The sequence below is a fragment of the Pinus tabuliformis genome, chromosome 1_1 (genome assembly GCF_031772625.1).
Source record: "Pinus tabuliformis cultivar Carrire ecotype Pingquan chromosome 1_1, CPIR1, whole genome shotgun sequence".
NCBI lineage: Eukaryota > Viridiplantae > Streptophyta > Pinopsida > Pinales > Pinaceae > Pinus > Pinus tabuliformis.
The window spans coordinates 641,581,523-641,600,834 of record NC_142297.1 but is presented as its reverse complement, the minus strand read 5'-3'; the positions used below and the strand labels follow the sequence as shown (position 1 = coordinate 641,600,834).

The following is a 19,312-nucleotide window of genomic DNA, read 5'->3' as shown; positions in this document are numbered from 1 at the left end:
ACTGTCGATATGATTTCTGCCGATATTATATACTGTCGAAAGGGTTCCCATGGTTTATTACTTCCTCTGTATTACATATCGCAATCGGAGGATTTCAGTGTAACAACAAGGCTTCAAGACTCGTGATGCGGTGGATGCAATATGTCAATAAGCAGTTGTTAATAAATCTGTCGAGTCCACAGCCTTATTGCAATCGACAGTTTGCGGACTTCAACCACGATCAAGGAAGCCCATGCTTTCCTACCCCCGCTCTTCCTATAGTTGTTGCTCCTGTGATTTCTCTTCACTCTTCCAATAGTTTTCTTCTTTACTCTTTGGCTTCTTGCTCCTGTTGCTTTACTGGATCTACTACGTCATTTTTTGTTCAATTGTTGATCAATTGACCTCCTGCATCAATTGTTGTTCAATTGCTATTCAATTGTTGTTCAATTGTTGTTAAATTGATGTTAAATTGACCTCCTGCGTCATTTGTTTTTCAATTGACCTCCTACGTTATTTGTTGTTCAATTGACCTCCTGCATCATTTGCTGTTCAATCGACCTCCTGCATCATTTGTTGTTCAATTGACCTCCTGCGTCATTTGTTGTTCAATTGACCTCCTGCATCATTTGTTGTTCAATTGACCTCCTGCTGTTCAATCCACTTGGGTCCTCCATCTCATCATATCATCATATATCAAACTTTCATCACTATGAGAATTATGATCAATGGACATCAATGGGCAATCATGTATCAAAGAATTTGCCATCACAAACACTGTTATATCGACATCAATACAACCTAGATTAACAACACATATATATGCATAGATAAAAACTACAGGGATATATGCGAGGGCTTTACAGCCACTATAATAGCTTATTGTGTCACCCGAAGTCATTGTTGTCCTATCCGAGATTGCAATGATCTGAGAACTGCACCTCACAATCATGCGAAGGGTCTCAGAGATATGCCGAGATCCTATCCTCACCCGGAGCTGCAGACTTATCCGAGATTCCTCCTTCCTGCTCCATATACTCGAGATCATGACTGCGCCTAAAACCCAAACGAGGTGTAGTCAAACCCTACTGCGGCTCTACTCCTATATGCGAAATTTCAGAGGCATGCGATATTTTTTCTTCATCTATTTTCGCTAACCCTAGATGGGTATTTATAGTGGTTGTGTCCATATATGAAAGCCAACATAAACTCATGAACCATCGTGACTATTTTATTGAGCCGACGTTACTTCCATTTATTTAATTTAATTCATTTTCGAGCCGAACATGAAGATCTTCATTATTCTGCTTGCATACTTCGGTGTTCTTGCATTTGGAGAAGCGTTCTTTCATTTGGAGGATCATTCTTGGTCTTGGAGAGCTATTACATTTAGTTGAATATTTGTATACATTTGAATGACATAGAATGTGAGTTCTGTGTCACTTAAAGAAAATGTGAGTTGGATATATTTAATCATTTTTTCTTTGAAATGACTTCATGAATGCAAGGAGATCTATAGGATAGACAGGTTATCTTGCATGGAATAAAATGGATTGATAGAATCTCTGACATGCAGTAAAGAAGAAATATCTTCATGAGATCTCATTTGGGAGATCTAAGAAAGATGATATGAAAATAATCATCTACCAATCGATATGGAAAACTGCCTACTACCCAGTTTTGCGTCAATACCTAACTACCAGGCAATACCATAGCAGGTATTTCGATCGAAAACTTTGGGAGCGGATGAGATTTTGTCAATAAAGTGATGTTACCAACTTCCTTCTCGTGATCACAGATTTAGATTCTTAAATGAGATTGATAAAACCAAATTATTGTATGCCAAGTTACTCAGTGCTCTTAGCCGAGTCTTGGTTGGGTATTCAGGTGCATCAGAGGAATAGAACCAAAAGGAATAGTTGAAGAATACTCTTGTGATTTCTTGGTCAAGTTTAAAACAATGTAAGTTCTTCTTGAAATTTTACTATTTTACATATAGTTTAAGGTGTATTTTTCTTGTAATAGGTATTATAGTTTTGAGCTTGCTTTATCCTGTGAAGTTTGAGAAACGTTTTTCTTCCTTGCTACTAAATAGTTTAGTATGTCTAATCTATAAATGCTAATTTTATTACTTTTGTGGGATGGTAGTGGCACACCAACTTGGGTTTTTCTCATAGACACCAGCAGAGGGAGAATGTAATGATGAGTAGGAAAATCACTATTTCCAGAGAATTTGCACATCATAGGTCTAAGAAGATACAATTGGTCCAACAACTGAAACAACAACAGTCAACATCCAAGAGAAAGATCCTCACCAAGAGAGAGAGAGTAGAATCCATTATGTTGAACACCAACATTATGAACCCTGGGCTGGAGGAGCATCATAATGGATTTCTTATGATTTTCCCACACAAGGTTGTTCCAGCTTCAGTTCTAATCACAATCATCATTGTCAGCAACAGTTGCATTGTCCTACTCTGCCATCGTCTAGTTCTCTAATTGTGTCTATTTTTCTGCAGAGGAATATATTGGTCTCTCTTTATGATTCACCTTCATCCTCCTCTCTCTCAAGGGACGTTATTGCAGCTAATAGATTTCTTGTTGGTGATTGTGTTGGGAGCTCTCTGCAAGAGCCATTTCCATTGCCATTAGCACTGTCTAGGGAAGTTATTGTAGCAAAAAAAGCTTATGCAAATGATAGAACTGTACATAGAATAGCATCTTAGCAAGTGCCCACCCCCTTTAAAGAAATTGAGAGAGGTGTAGAGGAATGGATTAAAGGTGATATCCCAAGGGATAACAACATTCCTACATTAGGAATTTCCAATGTATCAGAGTGGGTTGCAACATTTTCTTCTAACAATTTTTTACCCTGGTCTAATTCAATGAAATCTTGGGGTTTACATAGGCAGCAGTAGCAACAGAGGAAACAATAATGGATGCCACAAACTATTCCTCAACCTAGGTCATCCTTTTTAGCACCTGGATACTGTGGGTCTACTTCATCAATGGTTGGACCTGTGACAATAAGGACATCAATACTATTTTTCTTAGCCCCTCCCTGTTGAAGGCCTCATTCGGATTTCCTAAGAAATGACACCAATTTGGTGCCTTTTCCACTCCAAACTACACAGGTAGTTAAAATTCGATCTGTTATCCTAGTTTTCTCTAGTCCACTTGTTCAGAGGACTTTACCACAAAACCCAGACCCAAGTTCCTTAGATAATGAAGATTGGAACTTCAATTTCTCAATCAGCTTAGGCTTTGAAATTTGTCTAAAACAATTTGATCTATTGATATTCTTCACATTTAACTCTGAAATTTTCCTCTCTTCCAAGCTACTATTGATATGAGATGGCAGTATCTATTACATATTCTGAATCTAATTTTCCCTTCCTGTGTTTTATGAGGTTACAAAGTTTAATGTTTATGCCATTTAAGCCCAAATATCTTAGCCCATCTAATGTTTCCAGGTCAGCTTCCAATATAAATTTATCTCCCTAAATTTGATCCTTTTGAGGCTAGAGAAAAAAACTAGGGCTTGGAACAAAATTTTAGGGAGGAGGATTTTTGGTAGTTTGAGAGCCTAAACATCAAGAGGTGGGTCTTGGATACATGACCTATCATTTTGGTGGGTATCCACTCAAATTTTCCCTACGAAGGAAACACTAGTTTCTTCTCCCTCAACTTGAGTACTTTGTTAAGGGTTTCATGAGCCTTGGAATAACTTATTATCTTTGCAAGGAACCCTTTCTCTTTGTTCTTGACCTTGTGAACACCTATCACCATTGAAACTAGCAAAACCCTAGGTCTTGAACCTTGATTTCTAAGGCTTTTCTAAGAGAGTGTTTTTCTTCCTTGAAGCTCTAAAACATTATTGAGTCTCTCTCTTGAATGAGTTGTAGCTTGATCACCTTGTACCTTATACCTAGCATATCAATTTTAAGTGATCTCCCTCGTACCGGGACTCCTCCCATTAGTGAAAGTTCGTAAAGAGCAGGGGTTTTGGCTGAGGTGACATTAGGCCTCCACCCCATTGTTAGCACGTAGTCTAGCTTTTAGTCTTGTAGGATGTCTCTCTCCAAAGCCTACTAGATTTTGAAGTAACATTTCCATCTACTACATGCTAGATCTTGTAGATCTATTTGGAAATCTCCACTGACTTCCCTTCGACATGATCAAGGTATACTTCATATTTGTGGATTTTCCTCCTCCTTCTAAGCTCAAGAACACATCTAGTATAATATCTATGAACACATCACCAATTATAGGAATATCCTCTTGTCACAAGCTTTACTTTGTTCTTCCACTTCCTCCATATGTTGCGAGAGCCTTGGCAACCTTCGCTATGTACCTACAATCCTCACCAGGAGGTCATGGAAGAACGACTATAACCCAACAAAGAGAAGCAAAGACAAGAGGCTAGCTAACAACAATAATCAAGGAAGAGAGATATAAGTTACTTATCTTTTGAGGATCATAGGAAATGTTAGCTCCCTCTTGATCTTAGCCTTCTTGCATCCGTGTTTGCAATTTTATCATCCTTGTCCTCATCATCAACATGGTGCCATTCCTTCCTTGCATAGGCTAGGGTTTCTTCTTTCAGTGAAAACGTTAATCTAGATCTAGGGTTTTATCTACAAACCCTAGGATTTTTACATTCAAGACTTCTAGCCTTCTAGGATAAATCCTAGTTACATTCTACACCCCTTGCAAGTCCAATCAGACTTTGTAATGTGCCAATTTTCCTTTTCGTAACCAAATTCCCAAAAAATCATAGAGTCTTAATGCCTCAGAAAACAATCAAAGGATATTTCATCTTGATATCAGACTAAGCGAATGAGTCAAGATCATGGATCTTCCAATGAGAGGTCTTCATCAAGAGATAAATATTATAGACCCATAGCATACTTGGTTACTGCTTCAGCAGTACTAGTAAGGATATACCTGCAACTTTGTATTTTCAGCTGAACATTGATTTTGACCTTTTCAATCCAAGTAGCTTGTCCTTTATCATATCAGTTAGTAATAATTTAGTTTTGCAAATGACTCATCTTTCTTGAGAGTACTTTTGTCTCCAAACTTGAAAGAGGACTCAACCTTTTTCTTCATGATAAGCTTGTTATGTCAAACAGTGAACTTGCTCCATCACAATGTGCTTTAACAGTGATCTTTGTCCTTTTTTCAAATTCTTAACTTTCAAGATTGAACAAAAATAGGTTCCATCCTTCAAATTCCCTTGACACCAGCAAGAACCAAATTCACTGCATCTTCCAGTTCCTTTACTTAACAATGTAATATTCTTGACAACAAATGGCGTGATAATTTCATGAGCTTTTCAACATCCTGCTTCTGAACACAATGCAATATTTTCAAGGGAAAACACAGGTTTGTTATCTCACACTTCACCTTTCAGCGTTGACCTTATATTTCTTTGAGCCATAACCCAAATTATGATGCTGTCATTTGAAATATCAAGATGAATTTCCTAGATCAGAAGGCGTATCAATATTTCTGTATGATTGAAGATCATGTTGTGAGTTTCATCACTGAAATTATAGGTGACGTGGCTCCTTCAATAGCCATCATAATTATCCTTTGATACATTCCTGTGATCTGACTAAGGAGTGAATCACAACTTTGATACAAGGATTTTCAACCAAGCATTTAAGTAGTCATTTCTTCTAGCTGAGGTCTATAAGAATGTTGCCAAAGAAAACCATTGACCCTAAACGAGATTGTAAGAAAATTGGTAGAATATATCTTACATCCAAGCATCAAACTTTGGATTTTGGAAAACTTTTGTTGGTCTCTTTATAGGGTTGTATTTCCAGACCTCATGCTCGTCTTAGAACAACTCATCGTTATAATGTGCTTTCCATGGAATCTGTAACAACCCCTAATTTATTTTTTATTATTTTTAAATGAATAATACATTCAACACACAACACTTAATTATATATCTTGACACCACGTTGTGATGAGTAATGCATTTAACACACAACACTATCTTAACACCATCTTGATGTGTATATTCTAGCAAATATACACTGATGTTAAATGGGTAAAAAAATAGACATCACTGGCAAAGATTTTGAGCACACAGAAGCATATGGCTGATGTAACAAGGTAATAATTTTGTGATATATCAGTGTTGAGCTTGTTACAACTCATCAACCAGAATAAGAGATTACAGACAGTACACTATCAAGGGAAGAAATTTTAAATGGATTGAGATTAAGGCCTAGATGTAATTATTTCCCATCCATTCAATAACAATGAATACCACCTAATTTGGTTTACAATCTGCCATTTAAGAGAGAAGGAACTTATTTATTTTTCTGATTTTGCAAATGTGGTCGATTTGATTTCAATACAATAAGTCTGCCATCTAAGTGAGTCAATGCAATCTGAAGAAACAAAACACTAATAATATTCATTTTAGTGTATTATCTTGCAAATCTTGTCAGTTGGTTTTCATCATAATAACTGGATTGACTTCCTCACATTCAATTGTTACTTGATCTAAAGATCTGATCTCAATTGACATGAAGATCCTATTGTATTATATTCTAGATATATATAACGAGTCCCTTTTAAAAAAAATTACCAACACAGAAAACATTTTGTGAGCATATTGATAGAAAATCCTTTATTATATCAGAGTTCTTATGGCTATATTTACCTCACAGTAAATTATCTAGTACATGCACCAAACATGGTTGTTTGACTAGCAGTATCCATGCTAGATTTGTCTATTCATACCAACTATGCAACCACTGATAATGCGTGTTAAATTATGAAACAATTAGGGATAAGTGCAGCAAAAATAGTAGCTTTGTGATCTTTGTGCATGAGATAGTGAGGTCAATCGTAAGCCACATTATTGTTTCATTAGGCTTGAATTAAGGACTCAAATGCCTTTTACCAATAATGTTGGATAAAATAAACTGATGTTAAGTGGCATACTGGTGCTTAGCCTTATTTCAATACCTCTAAGAGTACCACTATCCATGCAGCCTGTACTTGCAATTCATGGGTAACCAATGATGCCTAGTGAGAAACACCGGTAGCATCACATGAATTAGCTTCCGATGAGTCTAATAATAGACTATGACATTGTTGACTGCATATTGTAATGCTACCTTATGCTTCTATGGTAAAACAGGGCAGTGAACCAATGACCTCACATGTACCATCCACGCTGAAAGCAATCAATTTATTTGTTGTGATGATATGTCATCTAATGGTATTGTATTGTTGGATGATAGGTCCCATTTTAGACAGTAGGGTGCATACTAAGGTTGCCTACAAAGGTTCTGTCCTATCAATACTTATCCATACAATGGGGTGGCATACAACCAAATGGTTGAGAAGATTACCAGATTTGTTTAATGTGGCAGAGTGTTAAGTAGCTCACAACAGGAGAGTAAATCCCTTGTTATGACTCCCGTGGATTACAAAATGATGCACAAACTAGCCACTAAAATACCTTATAGTTAAACCAATGTAGGAAACAGGGCACGTAGCTAATCTTATATGTCCAAGCACTATACATACCTTGAGACTCCCGTACCCCAGGCTAATATCCAGGGAAATTATGTGTTGTCATTCTTGAAGCCACTCCTTTAACCATGCCTAAGCATCCAATCCTGAAGTTTTGTAAGTGACCCAAGGCCTCAGGTTACTCAACAGTGTGTGATCTGGGAAGGGCAATGGGACCAAACTCACAACTCTCCACCCATCCACTATCAACTGCCCATCTAATGTTTCCAGGTCAACTTCCAAGATAAATTTATCTCCTTAAATTTGGTCCTTTTGAGGTTAGAGAAAAAAACTAGGGCTTGGAACAAAATTTTAGGAAGGAGGCTTTTTGGTGGTTTGAGAGCCTAAACATCAAGAGGTGGGTCTTGGATACATGACCTATCTTGGAAGTTGGCCTGGAAACATTTTTCTATAGTGTTTCTGATCCTTCGCATCCTCTACTCCACCTTGATTTTGTTGTTGGGATTACACTGAAGGATGGGCTAGAGGATACTAGTCCAGTGTAAGTGTAGGATGTCACCATTTTTACCTCCTCTCCTTTATAGGTGATAGTAGTATTAGATGCCTCATTATCAGACATGTTGAAAGCCTAAATATTTTATTTTTCAAGGTTGACCTGAAAGCCACAAGCATCTCTGGATTCCCAAGAAGCAAGAAACACTTGCTCACATTTCAGGATACTGTGAACAAAATGACATCCACTTTCCAAATGTCGGTCTTTGAATCACTTGCATATTATGCATGGCTCCATATTCTTTGCGAGGATGATGATAAAACTAGAATGGTTGGTCTAGATTTCCCCTTTGCACGCAGTACTCGAGTGAAATATTCCCTTGTTAATGAGATCATGCAAACAACTTGTGCTCACAGATTTTTGCTGTTACAATAAACTGCAGATTTTTATTGACGAAGTCATGGAGCTTTTGGAGCTCACTCCTTTGATAGATGCTCTTGTAGGGCTGCATGGAGTGACAGGTATTTCTACAGAGCCAAGTAAGGGAAGCCATAATAACAGAACTAGTTGCCAATCCTTCTATAATCTTCATGGATGAACCAACTTCCGGACTAGATGCCCGTGCTGCAGCAATAGTTATGCGTACTGTTCGCAACACATTCAATACGGGTTGAACAGTTGTTTGTACCATCCACCAACCCAGCATTGATATCTTTGAAGCTTTTAATGAGATAAATTCAAAAACTTTCATGATCAATTTATGCAATGTGAAACCAACGACATTTTTTTATGTTTCTTTGCTTGGCTTAACAAAAGGAAAGGGGTGAAAAGGGCTAGAATAAAGCAGTGTTCCACATAACCAATAATTGCTAAATCTTCAGTTTTATTGGTTTCTTGAACTGCAACTCTTGCTCCTGAAAATGGGTGGCCAAATCATCTACACAGGTCCTTTGGGTCGTCATTCTCATAAACTCATTGAGTATTTTGAGGTAAGGGTGATTTTTTTATTGTATTTTATAAGCTATTTAGTAAATGGTTGTGCTTACCATTATCAATCCGTGGTAGAAAATAGTGATCTTGTCTGATTCTTGTTTGGTTGGTTAGGTCATTCCAGAAGTACCGCAGATTATAGAAGGATACAATCCAGTGACATGGGCACTATAAGTGAGTTCCATAGTTGTTGAGGAAAGGCTTGGTGTGGACTTTGTTGAAATATATATAATATCAACACTTTATGAGTATGTCTAGACATAATTGTAGGAACTTGTTTGAGAAAGAGCTTTTTCATTGCGCATATCTGATTTTGCTATTTTTTGTCACTTGTAGCCCCGAAGAATAGACTGCAATTTTTTTAAACCTTTTTTGACTGATGTGTTGTTCTGCTTTCAGATGGAATCAATCTCTTATTAAAGACCTAAGCACCCCTGCTCCCGGCTTGCAGGATTTGAATTTTCCAACACAGTATGCACAATCCTTCAAAGTTTAGTGCCTAGCATGCGTTTGGAAGCAACATTGGTCATATTGGAGGAATCTAGACTATAATGGTTTGTAGTTTTTCTTCACTACAGTGGTTGTTATACTATTTGGAACCGTCTTTTGGGACCTTGGAACAAAGAGGTTGGACACTCTCTTGACAGGCATAATAGACTTATTTGCAAAATTAGTCTGGCCTCAATTTGACATTTTGTTTTCTCTGTCATTGATTAGTTTATTGTCTATTACATATTTGAGTCAACAGAGTCACTTAGCATATTTAGAAATCAGTCTGACGTATGTCTTCCAAGTGAACTTGAAGTCTTTATTTCTTCCCTTGAAAACTATTTTGTTGTTCTCTGTAAGCAGAGTAAATTGTGTTTCTCTTAACATCTTTTGCTTCAACTGCTCAATGTTGTCTAAGTATTCTTCAGTGTCCTTTTACAGAGGAAAACAACAAGATCTAATGAATATTATGGGATCAATGTACTGTGTTGTACTTTTTCTGGGTGTTAGCAATTCATTGAGTGTCCAGCCAATTATCGAGGTTGAGCGAACTGTCTTTTACAGAGAAAAAGCTGTTGGAATGTATTCAGCACTTCCTTATGCCCTTGGACAGGTAATCTAAATGTGAATAGCTAGTCAATTATAGTTTTGTTATGAAGATCAATTTCATCGAATGACCATCCTTGTTATCTGTACCGGTGGCAATTGAGGTGCCCTATGTTTTGATACAGTCCGTAGTCTATGCCATCTTGGTTTATTCTATGATTTCATTCGAGTGGACAGCTCCCAAGTTCTTATGGTTCCTCTTCGTTATGTTCTTCACTTTTCTATACTATACATATTATGGAATGATGACAGTAGCCTTGACTCCAAGTTACCATATTGCTGCAATCGTTTTATCAGCCTTTTATTTAGCATGGAATCTCTTCTGTGGTTTCATTATACCTTGACCTGTAAGGCCATATTCTCAACACTTGATCCCTTCATCAATTTTTTCTTCCAGAAATGACTTGAATTGTAATGTTGACTGCAGTTGGCAATCCCCCTATTGAGTGATCCTAACAAGGTAAATTCTCTGGTTGATTTTTGAAAACAGAAAATACATGTATGGTACTACTGGGAACCTCCTATTTCTTGGACACACTATGGTCTGATTGCTTCACAATTGGGTGATGTAGAAACCGAGATGGAGACAGCGGATAGGAAACTGAAGGTGGGCAGGGTTTTGTGCATGGTTTTGTGCACAATCATATAGGCTCTACAATCTCTGCCTTAGGTTTTCAATCATGCTGCTATGATCCTCAAGTCCGACCACAAGGGAAATCAAGTTATTTGTGGCTTCAAAAAGGTAGGCTGCAGGGAAAAACTACTTAGTTGGAGCAAACTGCAAGTGGATTGACTTATAATGATGTGACATACAATGTGCTTATAAGTGGGAAATTGGATAAATTCAAGCAGTAGATGCAAGAAATGAAGAATACAAGCTTGAGTGTTTTAGATTTCACTTACAATCCTTTGATGAATGGACATAACAAGAAAGGAAACATTATTGAAGCTTTTCGCTTCAAGAATGAGATTGCAGAAAAGGGTAATTTTCCTACTATCTCAACATATATTATGTTAATTCATGGGTTGTGAAAAATGGGCAAGGCGAAGAAATCATAGGATCAGTTTGATGAAATGAGGAATAGGGGTCTAATCCCAGATGTTATTTCATGCAATATAATGATTTATGGATACTGCAAGGATGGAAATATGATCAAGGCTCTGAAGTTGTGCAATGACATGTTCGCTGGAAGTCTTGTGTCCATTGCAGTAAATTAGAATATGCTCAATGATGGGTAGTATGGAAAGAAAAAACATGGAAGAAGCTCATAAGATCATGATTGAAAATATTAGTACTATTTATGCTCCAACTGCTATCAAATTGTTTCTAAGTTCTTTGCAGGGTGAAAAGTGGAAGAACATATGCTTGGACAAGAAGTTTCTTTTAGTAGTCTCTGACTGTACCATCAACGTAAATGCTCAAGACGGTTGCTTGGAAAACTTTGTAGAATGTGAATATAATTCTTCTAATCCCATATGGGGAATGGATGAAGAAGATTCAAAACTTTTGGAGGCTCCTAATGTAGAGGTTGGAACAGAGGCTAGATACTTTGAACTGTCTTGTAATATCCAAAATGAAGTTAGTAATATTCAATGCACACTGGAAGATGATTTAATATAGGGCTGATGTTTTTCAGATGACAATGAATGAGGAAAGCTTCTAGAGAAAATATATGGTCTATTTTAGACTTTAATAAGGCACAAATTCATTACATACAGCCAGCACTCTAAATTAGTTCAGTATGCAATTGATGAGATTCAAAGTCTTCTACTAGAATCACCAATGGATTATGTAATAAACAATCACCTATATGCATTTGATTCTTACACTCTCATGAACCTTGGAATGTGATAAAATATGTGAACTTGTACATTCTTGTGGACTTGACAAATAATTAGCTCATCAAAAATGACACAAAAGATTCTTCGGAAATGGAAATCTAGGAAAACCTTATTCTTAACGATAATTTCACAAGCCTTGTTTTGGATGAGACATTATTGAGAGATAAAAAATACTAAATAAATTCATCAATGCTATAATTTTCTCACCACTCAAGCTTCACCCTAAATGAATGGCAAAATGAAGTGTCACAGGTCAATTTACAGCTAGTCTCTATTTTTGACACTTTATCTTATGCATGACAACCATAGGGATGGATGCAACACAGAGAAGAAACGTCACAACATGGCATGGAAGATAATATAACGCTTCACAAATAGTTCTACTTATTGCAAAGCATTTATGAAAAGAAAATGTGAGAATTATGAGGAGATTTTAAATATTGCAGAGAGTTTTTTCCTTGAAGAACTAAAGAGGTTTCATCCATTCTATCTAAAGGATCAACCGACAATATTAAAGAACAACAAAAGGCATCATCTAAAAATTTCTCAGGTGCTCTTCTTTAGCAAAGTTTAAAATACATTCTACCACGGGTTGTAGAGAAAGTTATCTTTTTTTTTTCCACGGAAAAAAATCGTATTTTCTATATATATTAGAGAGTCTCATAGCATATGCATTGCATTACAAATCAACTCCCGATGTCCTTCAGGTGAGGGAGAAAAGCAGTCACGACTTCCTTGGGTACCCATAAGCATCCCTAAGGCTGCCAAAGTAGAAAAAATTATTCTCAAAAAGAGGGCACTTCCAGTCTTTCAAATCTCTCGGCATATCACCGAAACAGAGATAAGAGAAAAAGACAAAAGCATGCCTTCATCATCTGATGAAACAACAGACATATCAAAATGTATATTCCTGTAGAGACCAGCAGTAGGCACTATTCCGGTCTCGTCTCAAAGTTACTTGAAAAAACAACACAGAAAAAGTTTTTTGTGAAAACTGTGTCAACAGGCCTCCTCATATGAGGAAAACAGCCCTCAGAAAAGTAAACATAAATGAGATAGTCCATAGTTTTGGTAGAGAGACATAACAGATTATATGTAGTTCGAAATAAAACTAAAATAACAGCAGCAGCATGATATTAAGTAGAACATCAAAGCAGAACAATGTCATCCGAAGACTGGCTGGTCAATAGGATTGATCACCCCCTTGTCCATCTATGTTACTGACCAGGTCCCCAAATCTTGTTGTACACCTGTTTTAGATAAGTTATCTGCCTCCTGGTTTCTTTCCCTGTAGATGTGGCAAACAGTGATTTCATTAAAAAAGCTTTTGATATGCAAAATCTCATTAAGCAAAGGAAGCAAAATATAATTTCTGCAATGTTGAGTCCTGTTGAACCAATTCACAACATTCTTTGAGTCACCAAAAATCTGAACCTGTCTCAACTGTTTCAAGGAAAGCTAGCAAAGAAGGTGATGTAAAGCCTTGAGCTCAGCAAAATTATTAGTCCCCTGCCCAAGGCCAATTGAGGCACGAAAAGATTTTACAGTAGTAATATGAATGACAAAACCTGCTCCGCACCGTCCATTTAAGTCTGCAGCCCCATCAAAGTAGGCCCACGGAACAGATTCCCTAATAAATTCAGTCTGAATAGAGCGGTGGATGGAATCTCCAGATGAGGATGGTATGTTGTCGTATATTGTTGCCCCTTCCACAGCCAGTTTTCCAATAGGGAAGGGAAGATCTTTGAAAATTACTTGGTTCCTTGCTAGCCAAGTGCCCCAGGCTATCAGGAGAGGGATGGAGCGGACTTTGTCATCAGAGGCCTCCTACCACCACCGGAACCATGCTTTCTGGATACTGTCTCCTTCCCATCTGAGGGGAGAATCCATGAGTCTCAAGGATTCAGCCCAAAGGCTAACATTGAAAGGGCATGTGAGAAATAAATGCGTTGTTGGTTCCTCATTTGCTTTGCAAAGAGAGCACCATCCCGGGCCTATTTTCCCCCTTTTCTGCAAGAAATCCCATGTTGGCACTTTTTTCTGAAGGATGCACCAGAAGAAAAGTCTGGTTTTTGTAGGGCATTTCAACTTCCAGAGAAGTTTTGACCACCATGCAGGGTCTTCCCAACCTTGTTGGGACATCAACCATTTGTAGCCTGTCTTAGGTGAGTAGCTTCTTGTATGTGCATGGACCCAAACTAGCTCATCCCTTGCTTCTGAAATCCGAACAGAGGAGTTTTGGAGGTCCAAGACAAAAAGGTTCCATTCCTCCCTCCATCTCTCCTCCAAATGAAGGTCAGCTTCTGTCAACCACCCTTGTCTCCAAATGGTAGTAGTCCTAGGATTGGCCACCTGATTCAAAAAAAGATATCCCCGTTCAGTTAAAAATAATTTCAGATCATGAGATAAGGCATATCTTTCCGAGCACCCAGCCCAGGGATCACATCCAACCCTCACCCGAGTACCATCCCCCACTTTCCATGCAAGTCCTTGTTCAATAGTGTGAGTCGAAGCAACTACTGCCTTCCAGACCACCGAGGCATTTTTGGAGGACTTTACAGGATTGTGGACCCATTCCATTGCAGTGGCCGGAGCTATGTACTTTCTTTTTGTAACAGTGGACCAAAGAGAATCGGTCGATATAAGTCTCCATGCCAGCTTGGCTGCTAAGGATTTTGAAAAAAAAGACAAATGCTTAATTCCCCATCCTCCCCATTCTTTCGGTCTCGAAATCTTATCCCATGCAACCCAGGGAGTCACATGTTCTACTTTAGATCCGGCCCATAAGAATCTGCTACACAGTTTGTCTATGGAAGCTAGTATACCTTTAGGTACCCACATGAGACTGGCCCAGTAAACAGGAATTGCCATCAGAACTGTCTTTATTAGGACCAGCCTCCCTGCTCGAGACAACCATTTATGACTCCACAAATTTAGTTTCTTTTCTATTTTTATCAGGAGCCATTTCCAATCCTGTACCCGGTAAGTATCAGGTTTCAACAGGAAGCCCAAGTATTTAAAGCTTTCCTGCAGAGATTTGATTTCAAATGGAAGAAGAGCCCCTACTCTGCCACTTTCCTCCAAAGACATACCCGATATTGTAAGGGTCGATTTCTGCTCATTGATTTTAAGACCTGTAGCTTTAAGAAAAAGGTCCAGGATGCTCTTTAGAGCTCTACAGTCCTCCACACTTCCATTGCTGAATAGAATGATGTCATCTACAAAGAGCAGATGGGTTACCCACAGATTAACAGCCACTTCAATTCCTCGGAGCTCTCCTTGTCTTTTTGCCCTACTAATCATCAGACTCATCCCCTCTGCAGCCAACAAGAAAAGAAGGGGGGACAAAGGGCATCCTTGTCGCAGCCCTCTCTCCGGATTGAAAAAATTTGAAGCTGCTCCGTTGATTAATAAGGAGATAGAGGATGAAGTAATGCAGCTCATAATCCACCTTACAAAATCGAATCTGAAACCAAGGTGAGTCAACAGAATGCGCAAGTACATCCAACTTATTCTATCGTAGGCCTTTGATAAATCAATTTTAACAATTGCCCCTTTCTTTTCATTCCTCTTTAAACTATGCAGGGTTTCTTGAGCAATTCCCACTGCTTCATGAATCTGTCTTCCATCCAGGAAACCAAACTACTCTGGAGAGATTTGCCTAGATAAGAAGGGTTTCATCCTGGAAGCAATGATTTTAGCAATAATTTTATAGACACAGGTGCGTAGGGAAATAGGCCGAAAGTCATCGAAATAGGTTGGCTGATCATATTTGGGGATTAGAGCCAGAAAGGTTGAGTTGAAGGGTTGATAGATAGATCCAGAGGATCTCAATTCATCCACAACTGCAGCCAGATCATCCCCCAGGAATTCAAAGAAATGAAGGAAAAATTCCACTATCCACCCATCTGGCCTAGGACTCTTGTCCTTCTGCATATCCTTGAGAGTGTCCTCCACTTCCTGTTTAGAGACAGCTTCCATAATAGAGTCATTGTCTTCTTCCTCAACATATCTTGGAAAGAATTGAGCAACTCTGATGACCTCCGCTATGGATACTTCCTCCGGGGCTTCGAAAAGATTCTTAAAGTGGTTTACACCTAGAGAATCCAGTTCTTCAAAGGATTTTTCCATTTCCCCGTCCTCTTTTTTCAATTCCCAAATTGTATTAGCAATCTTTCGGCCCTTTGCATAATTCTAGAAAAACTTAGAGTTTTCGTCTCCCTCTTGCAGTCAAATGGCTCTGCTTTTCATAGAGAAATTTATCTTGATAATACTCCACAACTATTAAGAAACTCATATAAAACCAAAATACTTTTTCCAAAGTGAACCAATAATTTTTTACAAAAACATTCCACTATGCATGCTAATACTTAAATGAATAAGGATTGGAGGTTCAACCTCAGGGGGAGTAGATGAAAGGGGAGCACCCCTTGTGTCATTGATGTTAAAGGGAGAGAAAGAGAGAAGAGAAGAAAAAATTTGTGGGGAGCATTATGACGGGCATGTTGCCATCAATGACAAAGGGGGGAGCTTGTTGAGGTGTTGTCATTTATGGCAAAGCAAGGGCTAGCCATGATCAAAACCTTGCAAGTGAGAGGCCAACATGTTTGGATTTTTGGTGAAAAAGAAAGTGGAAAGCAACAACAGCTAAAATACAAGAAGATTTGATTTTTCACACAAGAAGTGAGGCAACATTTGTGGGCTAGTCACTTATATCCACTACCAACAAAGAGTTATGTTATTCATTAATAAACATTTATGACTAAAATTAATATGTTTCATTGGTTAATGGACCTATTTATACAATGAGGATGTTTTCTTCGCTAGATATTGATTTTTTTCATATGGCACACCCTAAAAACAAATTTAATAAACACCAAAATTGATGCATAGGTCATCCTACCTTGAGATCAAGTCACCCCTCCAAGGGACATGATAGTTCAATAAGGTATCGACCAGTGGTCGGACTTGAGGATCATAGCAGCATGATTGAAAACCTAAGGTAGAGATTGTAAAGCCTATAGGATTGTGGACTGAGCAATGACAACCTATAAGGAAAGAGAGGAACCAGAGGATGCCAGACCAGCTGAGCCAAGCATGAAGGATCTACAAAGGGAGATCCAATCTGTCCAAATGCAACTGTACCGAAACAACCTCACAATAAACAGGATTGAACAGAGCATTCAAGATATGAAGAGAAGCAAAAGCCCCAACCCCACTGGACTCATCAGATGAATGAAACAGGTCCTTAAGTAGAATTTGGTTAATATGACGGTTATCATTTATTGTTTTAATATGAATTTTTTAGTAGATAAAGTTGCTAATGTAGCTTGGATGGTAATGAAAACTCTTTTTAAATTTTGGACAGCATTCGATGCAGACAAGTGGCCAACAGACCTAGTTTCCTGCGGCAGGTTGAGGCCACCTACAATTTTCGTTAAAGATATACTTATTTTCAGGAAATATAAATAGAAAAAGGAACCACAACAAAAAAATATATATATGGTTTTATACTTTATCAAAAATTCGCCAAGACTTCACAATGTTTTATAACTTAGTAAAAGAATCACTAAGACTTACAAATTTTTATTATTCAGTGAAGGATTCGCTAAGATCTTACAAGATTTTATATTTCGGTGAAAGATTCGCCATGATTTTACAACATAATATAATTTGGTGAGAGATTCGCCAAATTTTTTATATATACATATTATATTATTGATAAAATCGCCTTCCATTTTTCCTATGTATCATGGGGATTCGCCCATTTAATATAGATATAAATTTAGGGGGGTTCTTAAAATTTTCCCTGATGTAGGTCTTCCTCTCTGTATCAAGACCTCTCCAATAATATACCCACTCACATATGTCTCCACTTCAAAGGGTTGGTGCAAGTTCATTAATGCAAAAATTGGTGCTTGATTGATCTTCGTCTTTAATTCCTCGAAGTCCTTGGGTCTTTAAATACAACATGACCTCTATTTGATAACTTCAACAGTGATTAGATGGGATATTAGGTATCTAGTAGATGTTAGTGATTGGTTAAAACTATCTTTGGTCCCGGTGTAAGACCTTAAATTACTTTTGCTTAGCTATAAAGAGATTGTCTTTCTTAGACGTAAGGAAACAAGTTAATGGCCCAAAACACAGAGGCATTTCGCAAGAGCGGAAGTCTACCCCCTTATGGGACCGCTAATGAGTTATTACATGTGGCCAAGTTTTTTTTCTAAATAATTATGTAATGATATGTGAGGGTAGATCCAAGGATACTACTGAGTCAATAGCCCTAGGTACTAGAAATTATTTTCTCACTTTGGGAAAAAAATGTATAACTCAATTGTTAATTTGATCCATCCTTAATGGTGGAGAGAAGTAAGATATCTTCCCAACTTGGGTTCAAATGTCACTTGTAACATATTCAATTTTCATGAGAAACTTCCATAAGATTTTTACTCTATATAAATAAAATAAAACAAATTAAATAAATAAAAAGGATAGCAATGTATTGATATAAAACTTGCAGTTGATCCAATTAATAGATGAATACACAATTTCTAAAAGGGTGTATCAAATAAAACTAAAATTCCAATTATGTCAAGAGGGAGAATATACAAGGATGGAAGCTACACGTATTTTTGACATGTTTCCTATGATACTTGCAACTATATATTTAATAAACTATCAACACAAAAATATGGTCTAATAATACATTAAAAACCTAGGATAAATAGGTAGCTCCATGCCCACTATGGGATTCTTCCATTACTACTTCATTTTGATAAGTCTTGTTGGAAAATTGAACTAGTGCTTCTTCCATTTGTCCTTTTGGAGCTTGTTGAACAATGGGATTTTCAATATACTCTTCCTTGACTGAGTCGATGGGGTATGGGGGTGATCCACAAGAGATTGAGAACTACAAGCAAAGCCTAGTATCACATTACAATACATTTCCATTTCCTCAATGTGTTTGTCTAATATTCTATTTTGAACTTCAATTTCACATTTCCAATGTTGCACTTCTTTCCAAATGTGCCTCCATCTACATGCTCATGATATGATTTAAAGGAGAAATATCCTATTGGAGGGTTTCCATTTGATTGAAAAGCGACCTCAAATATCTCTACAAATACAAAATAACATAATGCACACACCTTCTAGGGTGACTGTGATCATTCATGAACACACCTATATTATTACTCCCTGTCATCCCAATGTTAATTAAACTCCCACCTCAATCATCTTTGAAATGTGTGAGAACTACAAGGGGAAGAGATGAATTAAGGGAGATTCCAACCTTGATATTTTCCAACTGCTAGAAGTCCATTATAAGTACATGTGAAACATGCCTTGGATTAATCCCAGGGATGGAATTAAAATTAATGATGGGATCATCCCCATTTTTGGACA

General features: G+C 37.6%; 1 protein-coding gene across 1 annotated transcript; it reads left to right on the top strand.

The window, feature by feature from the left end:
* Positions 1-6,740: 6,740 nt before the first annotated feature.
* LOC149214974 (pleiotropic drug resistance protein 1-like) lies at positions 6,741-11,680 on the top strand. Its single transcript, XM_089391024.1, has 6 exons — positions 6,741-8,967; positions 9,083-9,142; positions 9,368-9,595; positions 9,899-10,070; positions 10,491-10,523; positions 10,636-11,680. The coding sequence occupies exons 4-6, from the start codon at positions 9,918-9,920 to the stop codon at positions 10,666-10,668; spliced, it is 219 nt and encodes a 72-aa protein (XP_089247150.1). The 5' UTR covers positions 6,741-8,967; positions 9,083-9,142; positions 9,368-9,595; positions 9,899-9,917; the 3' UTR covers positions 10,669-11,680.
* Positions 11,681-19,312: the final 7,632 nt, after the last annotated feature.